The 23,217-nt window shown below is 53.1% G+C and overlaps 1 protein-coding gene across 3 annotated transcripts in view; it reads left to right on the forward strand.

The window, feature by feature from the left end:
- The window catches only part of RAB11FIP5 (RAB11 family interacting protein 5), a 54,487-nt gene that overhangs the window by 27,216 nt on the left and 4,054 nt on the right, over positions 1-23,217 (forward strand). For 2 of the 3 annotated variants that reach the window (XM_036750701.1, XM_036750702.1), the window contains exons 2-4: positions 4,725-5,158; positions 5,502-6,105; positions 12,198-13,880. In XM_036750701.1, coding sequence (XP_036606596.1) covers positions 4,725-5,158; positions 5,502-6,105; positions 12,198-13,880 — 2,721 coding nt within the window. The remainder of the gene's footprint in view (positions 1-4,724; positions 5,159-5,501; positions 6,106-12,197; positions 13,881-23,217) is intronic. The other variant, XM_036750703.1, reaches the window with a different exon arrangement.

Below are 23,217 nucleotides of genomic sequence, written 5' to 3' on the forward strand. Positions count from 1 at the left end.
CCAGGCGCTGTGCTGAGGGCTGACTCCGGTCCTGAAAAGCTCTTCTATATAAAATCTCCCCCATTAGACTGGAAGCTCTGTGAGGGCAAGTACTGCTTTCTGTGTGTCTTTGAATCCCAAGCACCCAGTGCAGTGTCTGGCACATAGTACGTTGTTTGCTGATTGACTGACGTTGAGAAGCTAATCTTTGCTTGGAACTGTTAGGACGTACAGTGGGGACGGCTCAGTGGGTAGAGTGCTGGGCCTGGAGTCAGGAAAACCTGAGCTCAAACCCAGCCTCAGCCACTTCCTAACTGTATGATCCTGTGCAAGTCACTTCATCTTTGTTTGCATTAATCCCCTGGAAAAGGGAAAGGCAGCCGCTCCAGTATCCTCACCACGAAAGGGGTCGAAGAAAGTTGGACACGGCTGAGCAACAACAGCAGCGGGGACCAATCATGGTCTTGCTCTCAGGGCCCCGTGTGTGTGAGTCAGACAAGACCCAGGAGGAGGCCTTGGCTCTTGGGAAGGGGCGTGGATGCCTCGACTTAGAGCTAGTAGAGACCCAGGAGGGGACGGATGCTCTGAGGGCCACCAGATTCACCCACCACCTGCTCTAAGCATGGCGTTGGTGCCCTGCCCTCACCCAGTGCTGGCTTTGGGGATGTTTCTTACCTTTGCTGGGCCTCAGTTTCTTCATCTCAAAGGTGCCAGGCCAATTCTGAATTTTAGGATCCTGGATGCAGAATTGGCCTGGCACCTTTGAGATGAAGATGGTGCTCTGTGATTTGAGTGTAGGTCAGGTGGTCATTGATGGGGGAGGTGAGGAGTAGTCAGGGTGGGCCAAGTAAAGTCTAGAAAGCTTTCTGGAAGAGGGAGTGTTTGATATTCAGCTCTGAAAGAGCTTTCATTGGGGAGGGGAGGTATTTGAGTCTAGGGTTGGGAGGGGTTGGGGGCACTCCTACTGGGATGAGCCGGCTGGGCCAGTGGGCAGAGGTTTTTAGGACAGGAGCCAGGCTGTCCCTTTTGGCCAGACTTGGGGCCCAGGCTTTGGTCACTTGTTCTGCCCGCTGATTTCTGCTGAGAGGAAGACATCCTTGAGCCTCCTTAAGCCTTGGTGGAGATGCTGTTCTTGAGCCTCCCTTCCCCCCAGGCCACTGCTGTGGGCCTCCCATCCAGCCTGTTCTTCCTGATCAGGCCTCTTGGACTGTATCAAGTGGGGTGGCATTTGGGTCCCCAAGGAATGGGGGAGGGTGCCTGGTGGTCAGCCCTGTGTTCTTATGGTCTAGGGTCACAGGCTATGATGGGCCCCTGGCTGTCAGTCCCTCCTTTGTCCCAGACGATGGGCTACCAAGAGCTAGAAATAGAAAGACCAGTCTGGCCTGCTGGTCTATCCTCCTAACATGCCTCTGTCCATTCTCTCTGCCTCTGATAGATACAGCCAGGGGGTGCCACAGTGCAAAGAGCGGCCTGGAAGTCCTGAGTTCAAATGCTGCCTCAGATACTTAAGTAGTTGTGTTGCCCTGGGCATATCACCCCACCTCTGTTTGCCTCAGTTTCTTCAACTGTAAAGTGAGAATAATAACAGCCCTGATAAGAACTTGGTCATGATCAAATGAGATACTTGTAGAGCGAACCTTAAGGTGCCATATAAACGCTAGTGGGGATGACGTCATCGTGTGGGAGTTCCACAGAATGTCAGCTCCTTAGGAGCCAGATTGTTTCATTCCCTGTGCTTGTATCCCAGCACACAGCATGGTGCCTGGTGCACAGTAGGTGCTTAATAAGTATTTATGGCTTGTCAAGCCACCTCTCAGGGTTCCCCTCTGATGGGGCCAGAGGCCAGAGCCCAAGCCAACTGCTGTCTTCCTACCCTGTATCCCAGTGTCTGGGGCCAAGTCTTCACATCTCTGTCCCTCTTTGGTTCATTTCAATGGTCGTTAAGTGCCAACTATGTGCCAGGAGTTGTGCTAGTTGAGGGGAGGATAAAGGGTGGGGTGGGGAGAAGGAATACAAAACTTTCCCTTTTGGAGGCTGGGTCAGGCTGGGCAGTGGTGCAGGGGGTAGAGCTCAGGGCTGGGAGTCAGAAAGATTTAGCCTCAGGCACTTACTCTCTGTGTGACCCTGGAAAGGTCACCTGACCTCCGCCTGTAGCTGCCAGGGTTATTGTGAGGATATTGGTAAAGCTTAAGTGATAGCAATTCTATTATTATTGTCTGTGGAGCCGAAGCACGGGCACAGATGCCAAAGCATTGTGATTTGGGAAGGGGTAGGAGAGACTCAATTGTAGGGAGGGGGCGGGGAGAGCTTTGCTCCCCCAGCCTCCCTTGGGCCCTAGCCTGGCAGGAGTGGCACCAGCTTCTGCCTCTGCTCTGGCCCCATTTCTACCTTCCTGATTTTGAGGTGAGGTTGGGAGGCTGATGGAGACCTCTTCAGGGCCTCCCAAGGTCTGCCCACGGGCAAGGTGCCTGGAAGCCTCGTACTGGGGCAAGTGTGAGGAAAAGTGGCACCCACTGGGGCTATCGGAGCTGTCTGCTGTCTGATCCTGTAGCCAGTTTGTGCTCTGGAGGGCGCAGAGTGTGGCTGCAGCTGGTCCTCCTGTCCCACTGCCATCCAGGGCTGGGTGGGAGCTGATTCCTTTGACTTGACATTCTCAGTAGGAGGGAGGAAGGCTTTGTCTCCAAACTCAGACTTACTGAATGGACAAAGGAAGTTGTGTGGGGTGGATTCGGGATGCCAGCTGGCCCGCAGGGGGAGGGCACAGGGCGCAGCTCTTTGTGGCTGGGCCGTCAGGGAACCCCTTTCCCTTCCTCTGATGTGGGACAGTAGGTGCCTACTATGTGCTATGATGCCAAGAATGGTGTGTGTGTGTGTGTGTGTGTGTGTGTACATACATACAGTATTTATGCATACATAGTGTGCTACGAGCACATAATCTATCCGTAGTATTATTTTAAATAGCCTTTGTAAAGCATCTCACAAACCTTAAGGCCCTTAAATAATTACTAGCCATTCTTCTTGTTCCTGTCCTGATCACAGGCCTGGAGGGCAGGTTCCCTTTCCACCCTTGCCTTTTTTCCTCCAGGCCTCGATAGTGCTTGGCACAGGCCACTTCCTCTCTGGGCCTCAGTTTCTCATCTGTCCTAGCTGATCTCTCAGCCAAGCAGGTGCAGAGGGAATGGAGAGGGTATTCCCTGAGGAGGAAGACTGCTTTCGAAAAGACCTGGAGTCGGTTGAGAGGCCCTGGTTGGAGTCCACCTCCATCTCATTTGATTTGCTGATGCCCAGGCACCCTTCCTACCTTACTGCCAGCCTCAGGCTTCCCTTCCTGGATGCTGGGCGTGCTTAGTCTGCCCAAGAGCTGGGCCCTTAGAGCTCTCTGGGAATGTGAGCTGTTCTTAGTAATGAGACCCGGGAGAAAGTCCTGTGCCGGAGGCCGGAAGAGGCAAACTAGCTTCCCTGAGGCGTGTGCTATTACATGGAAGGGGTGGGCCGTGAACTCAGTGTTCTGTCTTAAAACAAAGCACAACTTTTTGTGCATGATGAGGTGCTTTTACCTCAGGTGTTCCTGCTTGGGGGAATCTCCTGGCCTCACTTCCTTCAGGCAAAGACAGTAATTCAGCCAAATTACCTAACTCCACGATGCTGTCCTGCCCCCCCAGACTGGGTGTGTGCGTGTGCGCATGGGCGTGTGTGTGTGTGTGTGTGTGTGTGTGTGTGTGTGTACGTGCCCCAATACCTCAGTCCATGCTGCCTTATCCTTCTGCACTAGAGGGGTCCCTAAGGGCAAAGACCCGGTCTTTTCCAGGTTCCATTTGCCTCAGTCCCTAGTGCAGGGATCTTGGTATCGTGGGGGCTTAATTAATGTTAACAGTTAAAGAACCCCCAAATCTTAATACCTTCTGGGGAAGTCCCTTCCCTTCCCTTCTCTGAGCCTCAGTTTCCTTATCTGTGAAAATGAGGGGGTTGGACTTGATTGACTTCTAGGGTCCCTTCCAGGGTTCTTACAGCTTCTCCGTGTCTCTCTGATTTCTCTCTTTCCCCACCTTCTGTCTCTTTGTGTCTCTTTCTCTCTGATTTCTCTCTCCGCTTTCTGTCTCTTTCTTTGTGTCTCTCTGATTTCTCTGTCTCCCCACCTTTCGTCTCTCTTTCTCTGTGTCTCCCTCATTTCTCTCTCCTTTTCCTGAGCAGCCATCTTCCCCCCTCCCGGTGTTTGTCTTTCCCATGCTGTTGAGGTTTGGGGTGCTGTGGTTGAGGTTTGGGGTGCTGCTGACCACAGCTCTGGGTCTTTCCAGAGAGTGAGTCTTATGAGGGAGTTTGCATCTTGGCCTCAGCCCTGCCATGAGCTGTTCCTGCCCTGGCTTACGAGGGCCTGGGCCTAGAACTAGAACTATTCTGGGCTGGGCAGAGATGATTCAAACCAGGAAAAATGTGGGCATGTCTGGCCCGGATGGGGGTTGGGGGTGTGGGATGTGGGGTTTGTGTTCCACTCTGTGTGGGGGTAGGGAATGGAAGCCACTGGGCCTAGACCCTGCTGGATAGAGAGAGGAAGGGATGGAGGGAGAGAGATCAATACTAGATAGCCAGGCAGCTCAGAACTCCTTGTACGTCACCTGGAGTCTGTTACCTTCCAGTGGAGGCCTGGCCCTGGGGACGGGGAGGGGGAGCTCTGGGTTGGCCTCTGTCCTGGGGACAGCCCTGGGGAGCCCTGACCTGTGCTCTGTCCTGTCCCCTTGCTCATGCAGGTGGTACAAACTGCACTCCAAGCCAGGTAAGAAGGAGAAGGAGCGCGGTGAGATCCAGGTCACCATCCAATTCACACGCAACAACCTGAGCGCCAGCATGTTTGACCTGTCGGTGAAGGACAAACCACGCTCACCCTTTGGCAAGATCAAAGACAAGATGAAGGGCAAGAAGAAGTATGAGCTGGAGTCAGCCTCGGCCATCATCCCGAGCAGTGCCATGGACGACCCCGACCTGCTTGGCGGCTCCAGCAAGAAGGCCAAGGCCAAGACCTTCTTCCTCCGCAACAAGCTGCGCAAGTCCTCGCTGACACAGTCCAACACCTCGCTAGGTTCAGACAGCACGCTCTCCTCCACCAGCGGGAGTCTGGCCTGGCTGGGCTCTGAGTACCTGACCCGCTCCCCAAGCCGCCACAGCCGGCTCTCCACTGAAGGGGGTGAGTGGGGTGTGGCGAGGTGAGGCCTGGCACAGGTGTGGCCTCCCTCCCACTGTGAGCCCTGGGGAGGAGATGGGGAGCTGTGGAGGGTGTCCTCACAGGGGGCACACACCGCCCTAGCCCTTGGGGGATGATGCCCATGGCCTGACATGGGAGCAAGTGAGGGGATGCAGTCCTCACCCGGCTTTCATGGCAGGGAGGCATGGAACATACAGCTCCTGCCCTCGGATGCCCTCTGTCTGATCTGGTGGTAGGGGCAGAAGGAAGTGAAGGCCAGGAGGTGGGGCCTTCCTCCTCTTCTCTTTCCATGTCCTCCAGCACTGTCTCTCTCTTCTCCTTCCAGGCAAGGACTCTGCTCCGTCCCCCAAACTGCTGACCCACAAACGAGCCTACAGTGATGAAGTGAGCCAGATCCAGGCAGGGCTGCCCCGCTCTGGCCATGACCCCGGCTCTGGCTCTTCCCTCTGCATCAATGGGAGTCACATCTACAACGATGAGCCGCCTGCCCCACCGGCCCACCGGGCCTCCATCTCGGGCCCCTCTCCTTCAGCCAGTGCCCTCCACAGCCTCTCCCTTCGACGGGCGGAGGAAGGCACAGGGCTCTTGGACACGGCCCCCAGGGGCAGCTCTGAGACGCTGGCTGCAGCAGGTGCGGGCCGAGAGGAGGAAGGGGCCCAGCGGGCAGAGGGGAAGCCTGTCCAGGTGGCCACACCCATAGTGTTCTCATCCACATCAGCAGAGAGAGAAGACTCGAGGAAGGAAGAGCGTAAGCCCCGAATGGGTCTTTTCCACCATCATCACCATGGGGCCGGCCGCAGGGGCTCCCTCGGGGAGAAGATGGGCCTGGCCCTCGGGGCCTCTTCCCACCCTTCCTCCAGTGGGGAGGAGAAAGGCAGGAGCGCCTGGTTTGGCTCCCGAGAGGGGAAGGAGCATGGCCAGAAGCCCAGGTGAGACCTTGGAGGTGTTGGCCATCCTGGCAGCAGTGGGGATCGGGCCCAGGGGTGAGGCTGCAGTCTGGGGGGGCCCTACAGGATCAGCGCCCAGCTCTGGGCTGATTTGAGCGGGGCTGCCTCTGTCTCCTGAAGTCATGGCTCCTCCTCCCTGGCCAGGGTGGTGAGTGCAGGAGGTGCGGTCTGGTAGGGTGCTGGTCCTGGGTTCAAACCCCAGCTCTTCTACTTACTGCCTGAGTGACCTTGGGCCACTCACTTCCTTGTCCTCGTGAGTTCTCAGTTTTCTCCTCTGTAAAATTGAGGGGGCCTAGATTTCTAAGGTCCTTTCCAGCTCTTAAGCAGATGCTTCAAGCCCCCCCTTAGCCCACACCTTAGAAGCCAGGGACAGAAAGCAGGAGCCACTGGGAGGGCTATAGAATGTGATGTTGATTTGCCCCCATGGCCACATCCTCCCTGGGGGTCTGACAGCTTTAGTCCTTCCAGACAGTGTAGAACAGCATGCCCTGCCCACCTTTGCGCTCCCTCACCCTTGGGGAGAGCCTGGATAGAGGCCTGGAAGCCCTGGTCCACCCCTCACAGCAGTGGAGCTGGTGCCTGGCCCCATTTACTCACCAGCCCTGCTTGGGATCCCCCTCTAGGATCTGGAGGTGGGGCTGCAGCTGTGGGGAGGGCTCCCTGTGCAGGAAACAGCTGATAACATTGTTTGTCAGGCCAGTTTTCCCAAGGCCCTCCCTTGTCTGTGCTCTGAGCCTGGTCCCATTGCAGCCTCCCTGGACCCCTGGCAGAGGAAGTGTCTGCTCCCATCAGGACAGGTCCCTGTTAGGGCTCCAGGCCACCTTGCTAACTGCCCAAAAGGCTGGGCCTGAACCTGGGTGCCCAAAGTCTACAAACAGCCCAAAGTGGGAACATTGGCTTCCTTCTCCCTGGCTGCTTGGCCTTTCTCCCTGCTGTCAGCGTCTTTACTGCTGCCTGCTGTGTGTGTGTGTGTGTGTGTGTGTGTGTGTGTGTGTGTGTGTAGGGGATTGGGGGTTGGGGGTGTGGGGAACATGGGTGTGAGGAAGGTGCTCTGACCTCTCACTTGGGAAGGAGTGGGGAGGATGTGTTGGGAGACAATGATGAAAAGCCTTGTGGATGCTGATGAGCCTCTGTGCCCTGCTCCTTGCCCACTCTGGGCAGAAAGCTGACATCTTGGGTGCTGCTTTGGGGGCCTAAGCTGTGGCCCCCACGTTCAGAGGAGAACTAATGGGGCTGGAGGCTCAGGCTAAGGCGAGAAGATGGGGAGGGCCTGGTGGGCATGTTAGCGGGGAAAGGAGTCGGGGGAGAAGAAGTATTCTGGGACCAGAGACTGTTTTCTTGGAAGTTGGGTAGAGGTGAGTCTTGAGCTTGGTCTCTGTTGCTGCACTGATCCTGAAAAACTGAGGAGAGACAGAGGGCCCTGGGAGATGGCCTAGACTTAGCCAGGTCAGGTGCTGGAAGCAGCGCTACAACTGGAGCCAGGAAGCCCCAAGTATGAATCCTGTCTTAGATCCCCACTGGCTGGGTTTTCTCTGTGGTAAGATGAAGTGGAGTTGGACTCAGGGGCCTCAAGGTCCTTTAAACTTTGGATCTGTGAGCCTGTGAGAAGTGAGGCAGTGGGGGGGGGGGGAAGGGAAGGCCCCTCACTCTGAGGGTGGCAGGCACCAGCTTACCATGGGGACTAGTCATTGTTCTGGCTCTGGAAGGCAATGTGTTGGGGGATCGGGGCACAGCCTCATGAACTTGGGCTGCACTCTGAAGGAAGGGTGGATTGACTGGGACTTGGAGGTAGGAGTGAGGTGTAGAGGGAAGCCAGAGATGGGTTTGGAGAGGCCGTGGATACCGGGCTGAGTCTTGGGAATCTTGGGGTAATTGGGAGCCATTAGATCCTGGGGTAGGGGGTCGATGGGATTTTAGGAAGATTTATTTGGCAGCTCTGTCCCTGGGAGGGGGAAGACGGGCAGTGGGGGCCTGGAGGTGGGTTTAGGGATCTGGGTACAAAATGGCCAGGGCCCAGAGGGGATCCAGGGCAGCTGGTTGCAGCCTAGGGCAGAGGCTCCAAGAGGGCCCTACAGCCACTAAATGTCTGAGGCCTTTGTGACGCCCAAGTCCAGCCCTCAGGGTCACCCGGGGAGCCATTAGCAGAGTTGCACCAAACTAATGACAGGGAAGTTTGCAGTTGGGGAGCCTGGGACCAGTTAGGTTCTGCCCTCGGAGGCAGGGGAATGGGCAGGATGGAGCCTTCAGGGAGCCCTCCCAGGGCGCCAGCTCTTGATGCCATAGAAACGGCCTTGTGTGCATCTCCTGGTGGGGTGGGGCTGGACTGGCGCTGACGAGGCTATGCTGTAGCTCATCTTCCTTGTCCTTCCCTCCTCACTGGTATGTGGCCCTGCCCTGCACTCCCACCCCCTTCCCCAAACTGGTGACTCATTCATGGGCTGGGAGAGTGGCACCAAAGGTAAGGAGGGGGCTCTGTGAGGTCAAGTGAGGGAAGAGAGTGTGGGCCCAGCCCCCTGACCAAGCAGGGGCAGCACCTGCGTGGGGGCATGGGTGGGGAGAGAAGGGGCTGACTGGGGAGGGGGAGGTCCCTACCCTGAGGGCTGAGGCTGGAGCCAGGCTGAGGCAGGGTGGGGAGTGGGGCTGGGGTCAAGGCTTGCTCCAGCTTCTTCAGGGTTGGGCCAAATGACCTCAAAGGTCTCCCCCAGCTTGAAAATTCTGATACCCTGCCTTCTCCCTCCGTCAGCCCCCTCTCCCCCAGTAGATAAGAGAGTTCTGTGCTTTGTGCTTGGCTGGGAAAGAAGCTGGGAAAGGACCAGAAGCCGCCCTTTTAGAGAAGCCAAATCCCTGACCTGTCCCCAGCTTCTCCTTCCCCCAGCACCAATACTGAGGGAACAGTGGAGAAGTGTCTGATCCACTCCTTACCCTGGGACCCTTGGATCCATCCAGGTGTCTGGGAGGCTTCCAGAGCACTTCTCTGACAACTCCAAGGAGTGGGTGGCCAAGTCTTGCCCCAGTACCTCATCTAAGCTGTTGTGAGGGGGCACTCCGGGTCACTCCCCCCTAGCCTTCTCTGTTCTCTTAAGAAGGCCCAATCAAAATAGTGGTCACTTAGATGTCAAACTCCACTCCAGCCGGCCCTTTGGGCCTCCCTGGGCTCTAGCAGGGACCCTGGAGGCCACAGCTCAGAAAACAGGCCAGTGGGACAGTGACTTGCCCTGTCAACCATTACTAAGTTTGTTCTTAAGAAAGACAAACAGAATTAGGCTCCCTGGGAGTGTTTCCTTGCAGGGTGTGCATATCTAGGTAGGAATGGGAGCTCATTTTAAGACAATGAACCCAAGGATAGACCAACGAGACCTTAGATCTTCAGAGCAATCCCCTCTCACCCTGGCCCTCCCTACCCCCCAGGATGACCGTGTCAGCAAAAACTATAGTTTCCATATGGTTAGCCATGATAGGAGAAAGGAATTTCTTAAATACAGTAAGATAGGAGAATGTCAAGGTGTCAATTGAAATTATAGATCCAGGATGTCTATATATATATTTTTTACCATTAACATGACATAATATAACATAAGAAAACATAGAAGTCCCATTATTCAAGATAGTGTCTGTGTCAGGATGTCTCGTCCTTAGTGGTTGTAAACAGAAGAATCCTCCTGGTCAGCTTCATCTAGCTTTGTGGTTGCTGACACGGGAAGGGGCATTTTGAGTTCACTCAGAGAGCAAAGCAAAGCATGTCTGTTATGCCAGAACATGCAAAGCATTATGGTAGGCTAAGCTCAGAGTGGGCCAAAATGTCTCTCCTGATTGGCCATACCACGTTTTAGGCCTTTCTCAGGTCTTGGGGGTTCAGAATAGTTTGGGGAGGGGTCTACGGCTTGGACACGCAGCTAGTCAGTGTCGGAGGTGGGATCAGGACCCAGGTCTTTGTGATGCTGGCCCTCCCATCTGTCCAGTGGGGGGGTGGGTCTTGGTTATGACATCCTTGAGGTCTCTTCCAGCTGGGCCAGGGCTCAGGCAGGCTAGGAAGCCTCTGGACCCTTCCCAGAAAGATCATTTCCAAAGCATAAAAGACCAAGGGTTACTAGTACAGTCATCAGAATTGTTTTAAATCACAGCCCAAGTTGATGGACCTGAGGTTAAGAGCCTGGGCAGGGTTCAGAGGAGGTACCCAGGCCACCCCAGCCAGTGATGGTCAGAGCCCAGACCACAGCCCCAGAGTCTATGACTTCGGGGTAACCCTGGGTTGACTTGACTGGGAAACTCACTTTACCTTTAGTTTTCTTATCTATAAAGTAGGGATAATAATACAAGGTGGTCGTAATAAAACTACTTTGTAAACCTGGGCCTCAGTTTCCTCTACAAAGTGAGGGGATTAGACCATATGAGGTCTGGATTCCTCCATCTCTGTCCTCTGACTTCTCTAGCCCAGGTGCTCTTCATTTTGTGCCCCAGCCCCATCCTGTTAACCCTCTCTCAGAACAGTGTTTTTCAATGCATAAAAATATGCATAGATTACAAAGGAAACCAATTATATTGAAACACAGCTGTAGGAATCTGGGCCACTAGGGGGTGGAAAGTGCCATGAGTGTATGGAGTGGAGGGGTGGCCTGTGACATCACTGGGTTTGCAGACTGGGATGGCCTTAGGGGAGCCTGGGCACTGGGAGATGAAGGCCATTGGGTGTTAGAGGCCTCTCAGACCAGGCCTCCATCCCCTAATCTGTGCTGCTTCTCCCACGATGGGCATAGCTGCTTGTGTTCTGTGTGCGAATGACAGGCAGGGAGCTCTCCCTGAGCTTTGGTGCTGACCCACCTTGGTTCCTCCTACTCTCAGTCTCTGGCAGACTCAGATGGAAGGACCACACAAATTCACACTTCCACGTTGTGTTATGTTTCTAGTGGCTCAGACATTTCCTGATTGCATTTGAATCTGTTTGGGCAGTTTGACAGAAGGTCTCAAAGCTGCAGAGCAGGCCCTGCATGGACAGAGGGGGAGTTTCTTCCCAGGATTCAGACAGAAGAGGTCACCCCATGGTGAAAGGGCTGGGTGGGAAAGCAGATGCCTTTTGGGAATGTCTGAGCTTGGTTCTGTAGAATTGGATCCTTTACCAGAGGCCCTGGGGTCACAGCTTCTTCCATCTCAGGAACCTAAATGCATGCTGCAGTCCTGTGATAGCCCTGTGCTTCTGGGCCGTCCTTGGCCTGGTGGGGAGGGGGATGTCCAGCACTGCCCCCTCTGTCCCCCTCAAGCGCTCCTGGCCCAGCCCTGGGTAGAGGTGCTGCTTTGGGGACCAGGACCATCGCTGCTCTGTGTATGCCCTGTGTTGGGGGGTAGAGTGCTCTTTCCTGCTGCCATCCCCAGGCCCCCAGCTGTAGTGCCTTCTACTTACTAATCATTTCATTAATGCTGATTTGTGGACATCAGAGATCCCACTGCTTCACCATAGAATCAGATCTTAAGCAAAGTCTGGCCTGGCCTGGCCTTAATGGGCCTTCTCTCCTGGCTCAACCTGCCTTTCCTGTCGAGCCAGATTGTTTTCTCTGTCTGGGCCCTGGGTCCTGGAGGGGTTTGGAGCACGTTTGGGTCCATACTCTGCTCCCCACAGCTCTGACCTTGTCGTGTACCCAAGAGTGTGTGTTTGTGTGTGTTTGTGTTTGCGTTTGCATGTGTGTGCACGTGCCTGTGAGTGTGTGCACGTGTGTATGCACGCTCGTTGGTAGGGGTGGGTCTGCAGCAGGACCAGACATTAACCAGGAGGCCCATGATTTTGTCTCCTTCCGCAGCCTGGACGTGTCTCCTCAGGTAGAACCTGGCCCAGATGCGCCTGCGCCGCCTCCTCCGGGCAGCCTCCCTTGCTCCCCCCCTGCTGCCGCTGCTCGCATGCTAAGCACTAACCTCTTGGCACCCGCTGCTGCTGCCTCTGCCTTTGCCCCCCTCCCCGCCCCCTCCCCCAGATGTCTGGGATCCACCAACCCGTTCCTCCCCTCCCTGCAGAGCAATCCCTTCTTTGAGGAGCTCGTGGCGGACAAAGCGTTAAAGTGTGCTTCACCTGCTCGCTCTCTCCCCAGTGGCTCGCTGGTAGCGGCCCCCACTGCGCCCTCCCTGCCGGAGTGGGATGACACCTTCAACGCCTTTGCCACCAGCAGGCTGCCCCCCGATGCTGGGCATGGACTCTCGGCCCCAGCTGCAGAGATGGGGGCCTTGGGAGCGCCCTGGACCGGTGATGATGACGCGGAGACAGCAGCGTCTCGAGAAGATCCTGCGAGTGGGGGACAAGGCTCAGCATCGGCACTCGAGGTTGCTGGACCCCCGAGTTTTGATGGCTGGAGTGTGACTTCTGTTGGCTGGGATTACCCTGTGTTCCAAGGACCCAGCCGGTCCTTGTCAGCCAAATGGCCCTCATCGAGCCAGGAGCCAGAAGAGGGAGAGGCCCTCTCCCAGCCTCAGAAGGCAGACCAAGACCCAGCAGCCACCGAGTTTGCTTGTCCCAGTGCCCTCAGAGGAGAGAGCATTGAGCAGGAGAGGCCGCCTAGCCCCCGAGCATCCAAGGAGCCTGAAGAAGAGCCCGGGAGTGTGGGAAGCCACTTTTTCCAAGAGTTGAATGTAATTACTGATCTCTGGTCATCAGAGGTGGTAAACATCCCTCCTAAGTCTAAGAGCCCCCCTCCCATCCCAAAGAGAAGCTGGGAGCAAGAAGAGAACCTTTGGGGGGTTCTAGATGAACCACCCAGCCTTCAGGAGCCAGGATCCCCAGGGCCACATCCAGACTTTCCGGGAGACGTGGGCAGAGATGTCTTCTCACTACCTTCTGACAAAGAAGAGGGGTCCCCTGCACTAGAGCCTGGGACACCCCCACCCAAACCACCACGCCTTTTCACACCCTCGAATTCCCAGAATGAAGAGAAAGAAATGAGCCCAGAGGAACTGAGCAGAAAAGGGACAGAACCGTGTGTCGAAGACATCTTCCCAGGCCTCTCGGCTCTCAGCCACCAGGATAAGATGGAGGGGGGTGCATTTGGCCTGGAAGAGCTTGCGATCTGCCCCTCTGCAGACAGTCCAGACCAACGTGCTTTGGAAGGGGGCTCTGTCAGCTGCTGGGACGCAGTTCCCCTGGTCCCTGGGCCCAATTCTCCACCAGCTGTCCTGGAGGTCCCTTCCCCAACACTCACGTCAGAGAACACAACTGGCCAGAGTCAGCATTTCTGGGCAGTTCAAGAAGCAGAGTCTCAATTCCTTGGCATATCAGGGATCCTCCAAGATAAACCTGAGCCCGTTCGTCCCCTGGCGACTTCTGGTTTGGAGAAAGATCCTTTCTGGGGTTCTGATGATGATGATGATGGCACCTTGAGCCCCTCCTTACCTCACGGGAGCCCAACCTCCACCGTCCTTCCAGCCTTGCTTTCTGCGGGGGATGAAGCTTCTCCAGAATCTCCCAGCCTAGGACTCGTGGCCCCTCAGGACCCCTCCCCTGCTCCTCCCCTCCCTCCCCCTCTCCCTTCTCCATGCCCAGCCACTAATGTGAGCAGGAAGCCTGGCCAAGAATCCCTCTCTCTGCATGGAAGCCGGCCCTTATCCTTCTCCACCCCGGCCCTGGTGGACTTCCCCGCAACCCGAGGCCCCTTCGAGTTCCCCTCACCCATCGAGGGCTCCTCGAGCCCGCAGTGGGGCATCGAGACCCCTGCCACCCTGCTTGCGCTTCTGCCCCTGGAGACACGACCAGCTGAGGAGCCTTCGAGCCAGAATGGCACCAGGTGAGGGGAAGGGGGGATGGGGCTCCTAGGCAGATCTAGGGCGTTCTCTGGGCCTATATAAAGTGAGGGGGCTGCGCTAGACAGGGGTCATATGTGTGTGCCAAGAGTAGGAACCTTGAGGGCTGGACAGAGCCCGGCCCAGAACAGTCCGAGGGGGATGAGTCTGTAGTTGGTCCAACTAGAGTAGAGGAAGCATGGATTGGAGGGGGGAGGGACCAGAATCCAAAGTGGTAGCCCAGAGAGAGGAAGAGTGGTCTCTGTCATCACTGGGAGTAGAGGCCTTGGGGAAGGGGTAGGGTGTGGCTGATCCAGCCCCGGGCAGTGCTGCCTGGGTGGGAGGGACCTCCAGTGGCCTTGTCGGAGAGGGGAGGTTGGGGCCTTCAGTGGATTGACACGACAGATAATACGGGGCAGTGTCCAAGGCAGATAACAAATACTTGGGATTTATAGGAGCAATGCCGTAGAAGCCCAATAGATGGCGATGCTGTTCCACCTGACTTTTTTTTTCCTTAGTGGAGTGGTGGCTCTGTCTTTCAGTGAATCCTTGTAAGATTTTCTCTCTCCCCTCTGAGTGTCCTCACCTGTACAAATGGATGGAAGAAAAGGCATTTATTAAGCTCATACATGGGCCAGGCACATGCATTTACATATAAGCACTGCCTTCAGGCAGCTTATGCTCCTCTGGGGGAAGAGAAGGTGGGGAGAGGTGGGGGGAGGGGCCTGGGGCCAGGTTCTGGGATGCCAGGGTGTGGCTCAGGTTCTGGTGGGAGGGGGAAGAGGTTGGGCTGTACAGTTTGGAAATGGGCTGGGGGTTAGTTGCAACGCCTCCTGAAACCCCTTTCCAGCTTATAGGATTATGAATCTCTGAGCCTCCAGGCGGGATGTCAGAAATGGGAGGGATCCCTGTTATCTGTGGTCTGTTGGGCTGAATTGATCTTTAGGGTTCCTTTCATTTGAATATCTGACTAATTACATTCCTACATCCATGGCAGAGGAATCATGGTGTGATGGGAGGGGAGCTAGCTTTACAGGCAGGAAGGCCTGGCTTCAGGTTCAGGAAGCATAACGAGTGGCTTGGGAGCCCTGAGCCAACTTCTTAGGACCTCAGGCCTTCCTTCCTTACAAGGCGAGTTCTGAAGTGCCTTGGGAGAGGTTGGCACGTGGGCATTCCCATACACTGACGAAGTTAGAGATTCAGACCAAAACCAAAAAAATCTGATGGTTAATTCATTCTAGAACCCTCCCACCAAGACTGCTCCTGGTTTGTCCTGTCTGCAGCTTGTTTGCATGTAGATTTTGCATGTTGTCTTTCCTATTAGACCATGAGCTCCTAGAGTACAGAGGCTTTTCTTTTTCCTTTTGTCGTATCCCCAGTGCTTAGTCCAGTGCCTGGCACGTGCTTCAGAAATGCTAGCTGACCCACCGACAGGTACCATTTTGTTTGGTCCGTATGCTAGCCCTGAGGGAGAGGAGATAGGATCCCCATTTTAATTAGCCAGTCAGGTGTTTCTGTGTCTCAGGCACTGCACTAATGCAAGGAATGCAATGCAAGGAAAGTGAAAAGCAGTCCCTGCCTTCAGGGAGTTCACAGTCCAGTGAGGAGATAACCTGTAAACAGCTGTGTGTAAACAAGATAGAGATGGTGTAAATCTTAGAGGGACAGCAGTAGCGGATGGGGAACTGGAGAGGCTTCCTGCCTATTAGCTGAGCAGTGAGAGCATTCCAGGCATGGGGACCAGCTGTGGAAGAGGCAAGAGTTGGTAGGTGGAGTGTGTGTAACAAAGTAAGATGTAAAGACTGGAAAGGTAGGAGGAGTCCAGGCTGTGGAAGCTTGGGGCATCTGTTTGATCCTGCAGGTCAGAGGGAGTCCCTGGAGGTTTGTGAGTTAGGACAGATGAGGTTCTGGTGGATGAAAAGAGAGACTGGCGCAGGGTGACCAGCCTGAAGGTGACTGCTTTGAGGCCATACAGGGTGGGGCTAGGACCAACCAACCTGGTGCCATGCTTAGTCCAGATGATGTTGTTAGAGGCCCCTCTGCCCGACTTCTTCCATTGCTAATTGGGCTTCCTTAGATAAAAGTTAAAGTAGTCAGTACTTTCTCTGTTCCAGGCATCGTGTGGAGCCTGGGTTAGCCAGTTGACCGGCAAAGGCTTCCCTTGAGGGGCTTACTGAGGGAAGACCACCCAAAGGGAGGAGGGAAGGTACTGTGATGCTAGCCACATCTGGACCAACTGTGGCCACTCCAACCACATTAGGGCACAAAAATAAACCAGTAAACAAGGCCAAGAGGCTAAGGAAGGCAAGTTGGAATGGTCTGGAGAGTCAAGCGCTGAGCCCAGATAGAAATCAGCATGACTGATATGGGTCCTCCCTCAAAAGGAGGTTCCCTAGAGGAACTTGCCAGTCAGAGGAGGCCATGGAGAGGGGCACATCTGCGCCCTGAGAAGGCAGGTGGAAAAGTCCAGAGAGTCGGGTTAGAAGAGCCAAGATCCTTTTTCTCTCTCCCTCTTCCTTCTCAACTAGAGAGAAGTGAAAAGGAAGAAGAGATAAAATCGCCCATTCTGACGTCATCTTTCAAAATGAAGATGAGGTGCAGTGTGGGGTGAACAGAGCCCTGGGCCCGGCATCTGAGTCCACACCTTGCCTCAGGCCCTCGGTAGCTAGATGACTGAGGGCAGGCCATCAGATCTCTCAGAGCCTTTGTGTCCTTGGCTGTAAAATGAAGTCAGTAATGACACGTGGGATGGTCCTAGATGTGGAGCCAGGAGGATGCTTGGACCCCATCCTACCCAATCCCGTCACTTTGAAGGCGGGGAGGATGGAGGCTCCATGAGCTGGAACGGGAAGGAGCCATTTATTACCTGGAGGGCTTTGGCAAGTCCCATCAGCCCCATAAAATGAAAGGTTGGACAACATGATGTTGAGGCTCCCTCTCAGCTTTAAATGAGTCACTTTGAAGTTTGCGAATAGTATCATGGGAAAGTCATAGGAAACCAGAGGACTCCAAATCTAGCTTGCTCTTCCACCATTCAGTTGTTCAGTCTTTTAGTTGTGTCTGACTCTTTGTGACCCCATTTGGGTTTTCTTGGTAAGATATTGGAGTGTTTGCCATTTCCTTCTCCATCTCATTTACAGATGAGGAAACTGAGGCAAACAGGGAGAAGTGACTTGCCCGGGGTCACCTTTGGGCAGGTCTTTCTGACTTGAAGCCCGATGCTCTGTGCACTGTGGTGCCATCTAGCCACCCTGGGGACCCTCTTTCTACTGTAGTGTGATAGAAATCAGTATGTCAGTCAGTAAGCTTTCACTGATGGTCTGCTAGGGAAACAAAGGAAGGCTTTTAGTAAGGAGCTCACCAGCTGACAGAAAGCAGGATGGTTAAGAGGGCTGCGAAGAGGGCAGGGAGAGCCCAGACATGGAGGGTCTTGTTTGTGGAGCAGCCAGGAGGCCAGAGCGCCCAGACGTGGGCGACTCCTGAAGGGCCCTGATTTGAGAAGGGTTTATAGTCAGTCCCAGAGGTGATGGGGAGCCCCCCAAGTTCACTGAATGGGGTGACGTTGCCATTTAGCATTGCAGGTGACTCTGAAGCCTCATCAGAGGCAAACCCTGGACAGTTCTGCCTCCTTCCACTGGAGTTGATGGTCTTTGGTTTTGCAGGGTCTGTCCTAGGCATAGAATTTAGGTAGCATTTGTTCTAATGCCCTCGTTTCACCGAGGAAGAAAATGAGACTGAGAGAAGGGAAGAAAAGAAGACTTGTCCAGGGTCACACAGATGGTACAGATAGTACGTGGCAGTCAGAATTCGAACTGCAGGCTTCCTTTCTCTAAAACCTCTCTCCATCACTGCCTGGGCTTCTGCCGCCATGGCTGCAGTTTAGGCGATGGTCGCTGGGTGGCGCCTTGGTGCCGTTTGGATGGAAGTTGGTTTTCAGTTGGTTGTTGTCCTACAGTGAGCCAGGGAGCCCTGTTGCTTCTGAGAGCGACCTGGTAGAGAGCCGCAGACACTTGTAGCTGGGTGAACCTGAAGAATCAGTACCTCTCAGTCTCAATTTCCTTGTCTGTAGAATGGGGCTAATAATTGCAGCCCCCCCCCCACACACTTTCCAGGGCTGGTGTGAGGACCAGGCGAGCTCGTGTCTGTAAAGTGTTTGGCAAACCTTGAAGTGTGGCATAAATGCTGGTTATTGTTGTTTTCCTGACACAGAGCTTCACTATCCCCTGTGCAAATTCTCCTCTTTGCTTCTGACTCTGTCCTCAGGGCATTACTCCTCTGCTGGAGAGCCCTTCATATGCCCCCGAGCCTTCTCAGGCTGGGTCTTTGTGCCCAGTTCCTTTCCTGATCCTCCAGGACTTCATTTCAAGGTCCCTCCAGATCCTAGGGTGCTTTCCCTGTGTGCTCTGCAGCTTCTCAGTGTCCCTTCTAAAACAGGAGGCCCAGAAGAGAACTCCAAGTCCTCCAGATGTAGTCTGAGTGCTGCCCGGGCTTGGGCAAACATGTTTAGCTGCCACATCCTATCACTGCCTCAGATTGGGTGATTGGCCTGTAAAGTCCAATATTCTTCAGACAAACTGTCATCTGGTGCCCATGAGATGATTATTTGAACCCATGTAAGACTTGCTTTTTCCCTCCGTTAGATTCGGCCCAGTCTTGTGGTGTGTGTGGAGGAGCTTTTTGGATCAGGGCAGATTTAGTCTTAATGTCATCTGCAGATTAAATAAGCTTGCTGTCCATAGGCGTTTATTGTCATTGATAAGCCCCTGGAGGCTCTGGTGATTTCTGCCAAGGTGCTGTTGGACCATGAAGGGCTTCTGGACCCAGTCACTGAGCCCGTCCTGAATCCAGCTCACTGGAAGCCTTTGGCAGAGGCCAGGCATCCAGGAGTTTTGGAGAGTTCCTCACATTTCCCTTGTGTCTTGAGTCTCCTGGGGAGCAGCTGAGTTCACACCATTTAAAAACAAGAGCCTCAAATGCAGGGAGGCCGTATTGGCATCATTCCCTGGTCCTCGAAGTCTAGTAAGGACGGGGCCAAGAGCTACGATTTCATTGGCTCTCCTGGGTGAGGAGCTGCCTGGAGCACTGAGCCACGGCTGAAGTGGGGCTTGAACGCAGCTCTAACCATTAGGACACTCTGCCTCAGTCCAGTTGTTGTCTAGTCATTTCAGTCGTATCTGGCTCTCTGTGACCCCCTTTGGGGGTTTCTTGGCAGAGACCCTGAAGTGGTTTGGCCATTTCCTTCTCCAGCTCATTTTACTGATGAAAAAACTGAGGCAAACAGAGTGAAGTGATATGTACCCAGGGCTGTGCTGGAGCCGGCTCAAACTGGCTCGAGGAAACAAATTGTCAAATTTTCAGTGGGAGCATTTACCATCAGAAATTGGAAATCTGCTAAATGCCACAGATCAGAGTTTTACTGTTTTTGTTGGTTGTCTAGACTTAAGATAATGAAAGAGAAGCTGTTACTAATTCAGATTACCCTTAAAGGTGTCTCCTGCTCTGTTTCTCCCCCCTTCCGGAGAGCCTGCCTCTGGGGGTGACGTAGCCACAGTTAGCTTAAGTAGGTTAGTTTAAGTAATATTGTCATTAGTTTTCTTGGTGAAATTAAAATGGAATCATTTGCTCGTGTACTTCTGAGTACCCAAAAAACATGTGTTTTGTGTGTTTCAGCCTCAGCCAAGGGTTAAGAAGGAGGCCTTCTGGTTTCAGTACATCCTAGGCAGGCAGGGTGGCCTAGTGGGAAGAGCCTTGGCCTTGGAGTCCGGATGCACCTGGGCTGGCCTCTTGTCTCATACACGGATCAGCCATGGCCTTGGCCAAGTTCCCCATGCCTCCATTTCCTCATCTCTAAAATGGTGATGAGCCAAACCCTTGGTACCTCCCCCTCTGAATTGTTCCTCCAGCTGTTAGTGACTAAGATTGCCTTTCCTTTCTTCCTCATCTACGGATGTCTTGTTCCCCCCATCTACCCTGAGAGAAGGGAAGCTCCTTGAGGGCACGAGCTGGCTGGTCTCTGCCAGGACGGGAGTGCCAGTCATTTCACTTGATACGTGCCCCACCCTGTGGGCTAACCAGGGCAGATGTCACGTCTGCATCTTGCCGAGGAGGCAGGGGAGGGTATGGAGGCTGTGCTGGGAGCGACTGCAGACTCATGAGACATTCTGAGCCCTAAGGTTAGTTACCTGTGTTCCCTGGGCCGGTCACGGCCCCACTTCAGCGCCTGGCCCCAGCCTCCTCTCCTACTTTCTCCTTTAGTACAGATGATGGTCTGCTGTGGGAACGTGCTGTGGGTCTTCAGCCCAGGAAGGACCTTTTTTTTGGTTGTACAGTTGTGTCTGATTCTGTGACCCCATTTGGGGTTTTCTGCTGGAGTGTTTGGTGACTTGCCCAGGGTCACACAGCGAGTAAGTGTCCAAGGCCAGATTTGAGCTTAGAAAGATGAGTCTTGCTGACTCTAGGCCTGGTGCTCTGTGCACTCTGGTGCTCTGTAGCTGCCCTCCTTTTCCCCACGTGTAAAATCAGGGAGTTGCACCAGGCAGCCTAGGAGGCCCCAGCTCAGAGCTAAGATGCTCTAAGTTCTTTGGGCCTCAGAGGGCCGGGGTGGACAGCCCCTCCAGCCTCCTTATAGTCTAGATCTTTGGTCTGTATGAGCTGAGGACCCTTTGTTACCCATCCTGTCCCACCATGCTTCCTTGGTGCCTCGGAGGTTGATTGTTCATTCCTGAACTTGGGGCATCTGAGGCCTGGCGGCTGCTTTTATTCTTGCTTCTTCTCTTGGAGTTCTTCCCCTGCTTCTGCTGTTGCTCATCTCCATGGCATCCAGCACACACACCGCACACAGGCAGCTCGGCTCCTCCGTTTGGCTTGTTGGCTTTCTGGGTTTTTTAACTGCACGCGTAATTCACTGATCTGTTTTCCCTCTTTTTTTAAAAATGAAAATGGTTAGAGATAGACATTTCCTGCTGCGGCCTACTTTGGCTGCATACCCCAGGTTTTGGGACAAGGGGTTGCTTTGGAGCATTGAGGGGTTAAGTGGTTTGCCTAGAATCAAATGGCCACTTTGTGTCAGATGGGGGACTTGAACCCAGGGCTTCCTAACTCTAAGTCTTGTTCTCTATCTAGCATATGAGGCTGCCTCTCTGGATTAGATTTGTTTGTCAGGCAGCTAGCAATTATTAATTGCCTACTATTTTTGGCACAATAGATAGAGCACTTAGCCTGGAGTCAGGAAGACTCATTTTCCTGAGTTCTAATCTGGCCTCAGACACTTACTGGCTGTGTGACCCTGGGCAAGTCACTTAAGCTGCTTTGCCTCAGTTTCCTTATCTGTAAAATGAGCTGGAAACGGAAATGGCAAACCACTCCTGTATCTTTGCCAAGAAAACCCCCAAATGGGGTCTTGAAGAGTTGGACACAGCCAAAAAAACCAACTAAACATTTGCTAGGCACTGTGCTAAGCACTTAGGATACAAAGAAAGGCAAAGGTCCCCACCCTCAAGGAGTTTGCATCCTTGTGGGGGAGGCAACATGCAAAGAGCCCTGTAAGACAGGGTATACACAGGATGCAGTGGGGATAAGCAACAGAGGGAAGACCCTAGCATTAAGAGGGTTTGGAAGAGGCTTCCCCATGGAAGGAAGCCAGGAAGAAGAGAAGAGGGGGGCAGCTAATGAAAATGCCCAGCCAACAGATGGGAGCAGCAAAGAGATGGTGGAAGATGTGAGGTGGGATGGGCTAAGGGATAAGAATCCTGGGAAGGTGTGTGAGAGAGAGGCAGGTTATGAAAGCCTTTGAATGCAGAAATAGCATTTTGTGTTTGATCCTGGAGGCGACAGGGAACCCTGTGATTGGAACTGGTAGCTGAGTGGAGGATAGGCTGGGGTGGGGAGAGACTTGAGGCTGGCAGGCTCCCTAGCACTATTGCAATAATCTGGGTGAGACAGAGTCAGAAAAGAGAAGGGGGTGGGGCATATCCTTGTTACAAAGTAAAATATTTAAATTATTGACTTTTATAGTAAAAGTTACAACATTTTACGTCTTTAATTTTTTTTATTATGCGTTATATCTCTTTGTTGCAATCACTTTTTAAAAAACAAAAGCATGATTTGGCATTGAATTCACAAGAGTCTGAGCCATATCCCTTAATTTTTCATCACCAAACCACAAGGACCCACTGGAGGCAAAACCAAAAAAACCTCCCCATACGTTTTTGGGGGGAAGTGGCCTGATGTCTTACAATGAACTTACCCAGATTTTAGAACTAAGTTCACTTGGGTTTCTCTTGGATTGTTGTTTTTGGTATAGAGCTTTGAATAAAAAAGCCAGGTTCATCAGTAACAATCACCTTTTTCCAGCCTTTAGTATTTTGGATCTGACAAGTATTTTTTCTTCATAGCAACGGTCAGCAACTTGTTCTTAAAACTGGTTTTCTCACTGTTCTTTGGGTTTTAAAAACCTGGGTCATTGTACTCTAACAGAATGAGTAACATGTCTCCCAGCTATCAGGTCCTTTGTTTCCTGAGAATTAGTTCATTTCCAAACAATAGTTTCTTTTTCATTTTGAACCATATTTTCCTTTGGGCCTTGTGCACCCAATCCTACCTTATTGAGGGCTTTGATGATCCTTGAAAAGCTTGCTTTCCCCACACCAGCAGCCAGTGCAATATCTTTGACAGTCACTGAAGTGTGCTCTTTGAAAGCTGTAACTTCTGCATTTATCCCTAGAATAATATCTGTTCTTAAGAACCACACAGTTACAAATGAAGCAATGAAACACGCACATGGTACAAAATCCAGAGCACAAATTAAAGGTGGGGGGGATCGGCTCGATCTGGCTTCGTGTGGTCAAGATCAGAAGTTCTCAGTCTGCCTCGTGTCAGTAGAAGCACACACCCATGACCACTGCTGTCACAAAAGGAGAATCTGTCCAAATTCTCTTGTTCCAGTTAGTTCACACCCAATTGCAGGTTCTTAGTAAATGTTTGTCGAATTTAACTTCATTGTTGTTTTAAACACATGGTTAAATGCCCCTGAGGTCCCTTTTTTATTATTATTAATTTATTTATTTTTAGTTTTCAACATTCAGTTCCATAAGTTTTAAATTTTCTACTCCGCCCTCCCCATATACATACGCATTCCTGTTAAACATATTTTCACATTAGTCATGTTGTATAAAAGAATTATAATGAATGGGAGAAACCATGAGAAAGAAAAAAACAAAACAAAAAAAGAAAATCATCTGCTTCGGTCTGCATTCAGACTCCATAGTTCTTTCTCTGGATGTGGATGGCATTTTCCATCACGAGTCCTTTGGAATTATTTTACATCCCTCGCACACTGTGGGT

The sequence above is a fragment of the Trichosurus vulpecula genome, chromosome 3, assembly GCF_011100635.1.
Source record: "Trichosurus vulpecula isolate mTriVul1 chromosome 3, mTriVul1.pri, whole genome shotgun sequence".
NCBI classification, from domain to species: Eukaryota; Metazoa; Chordata; class Mammalia; order Diprotodontia; family Phalangeridae; genus Trichosurus; species Trichosurus vulpecula.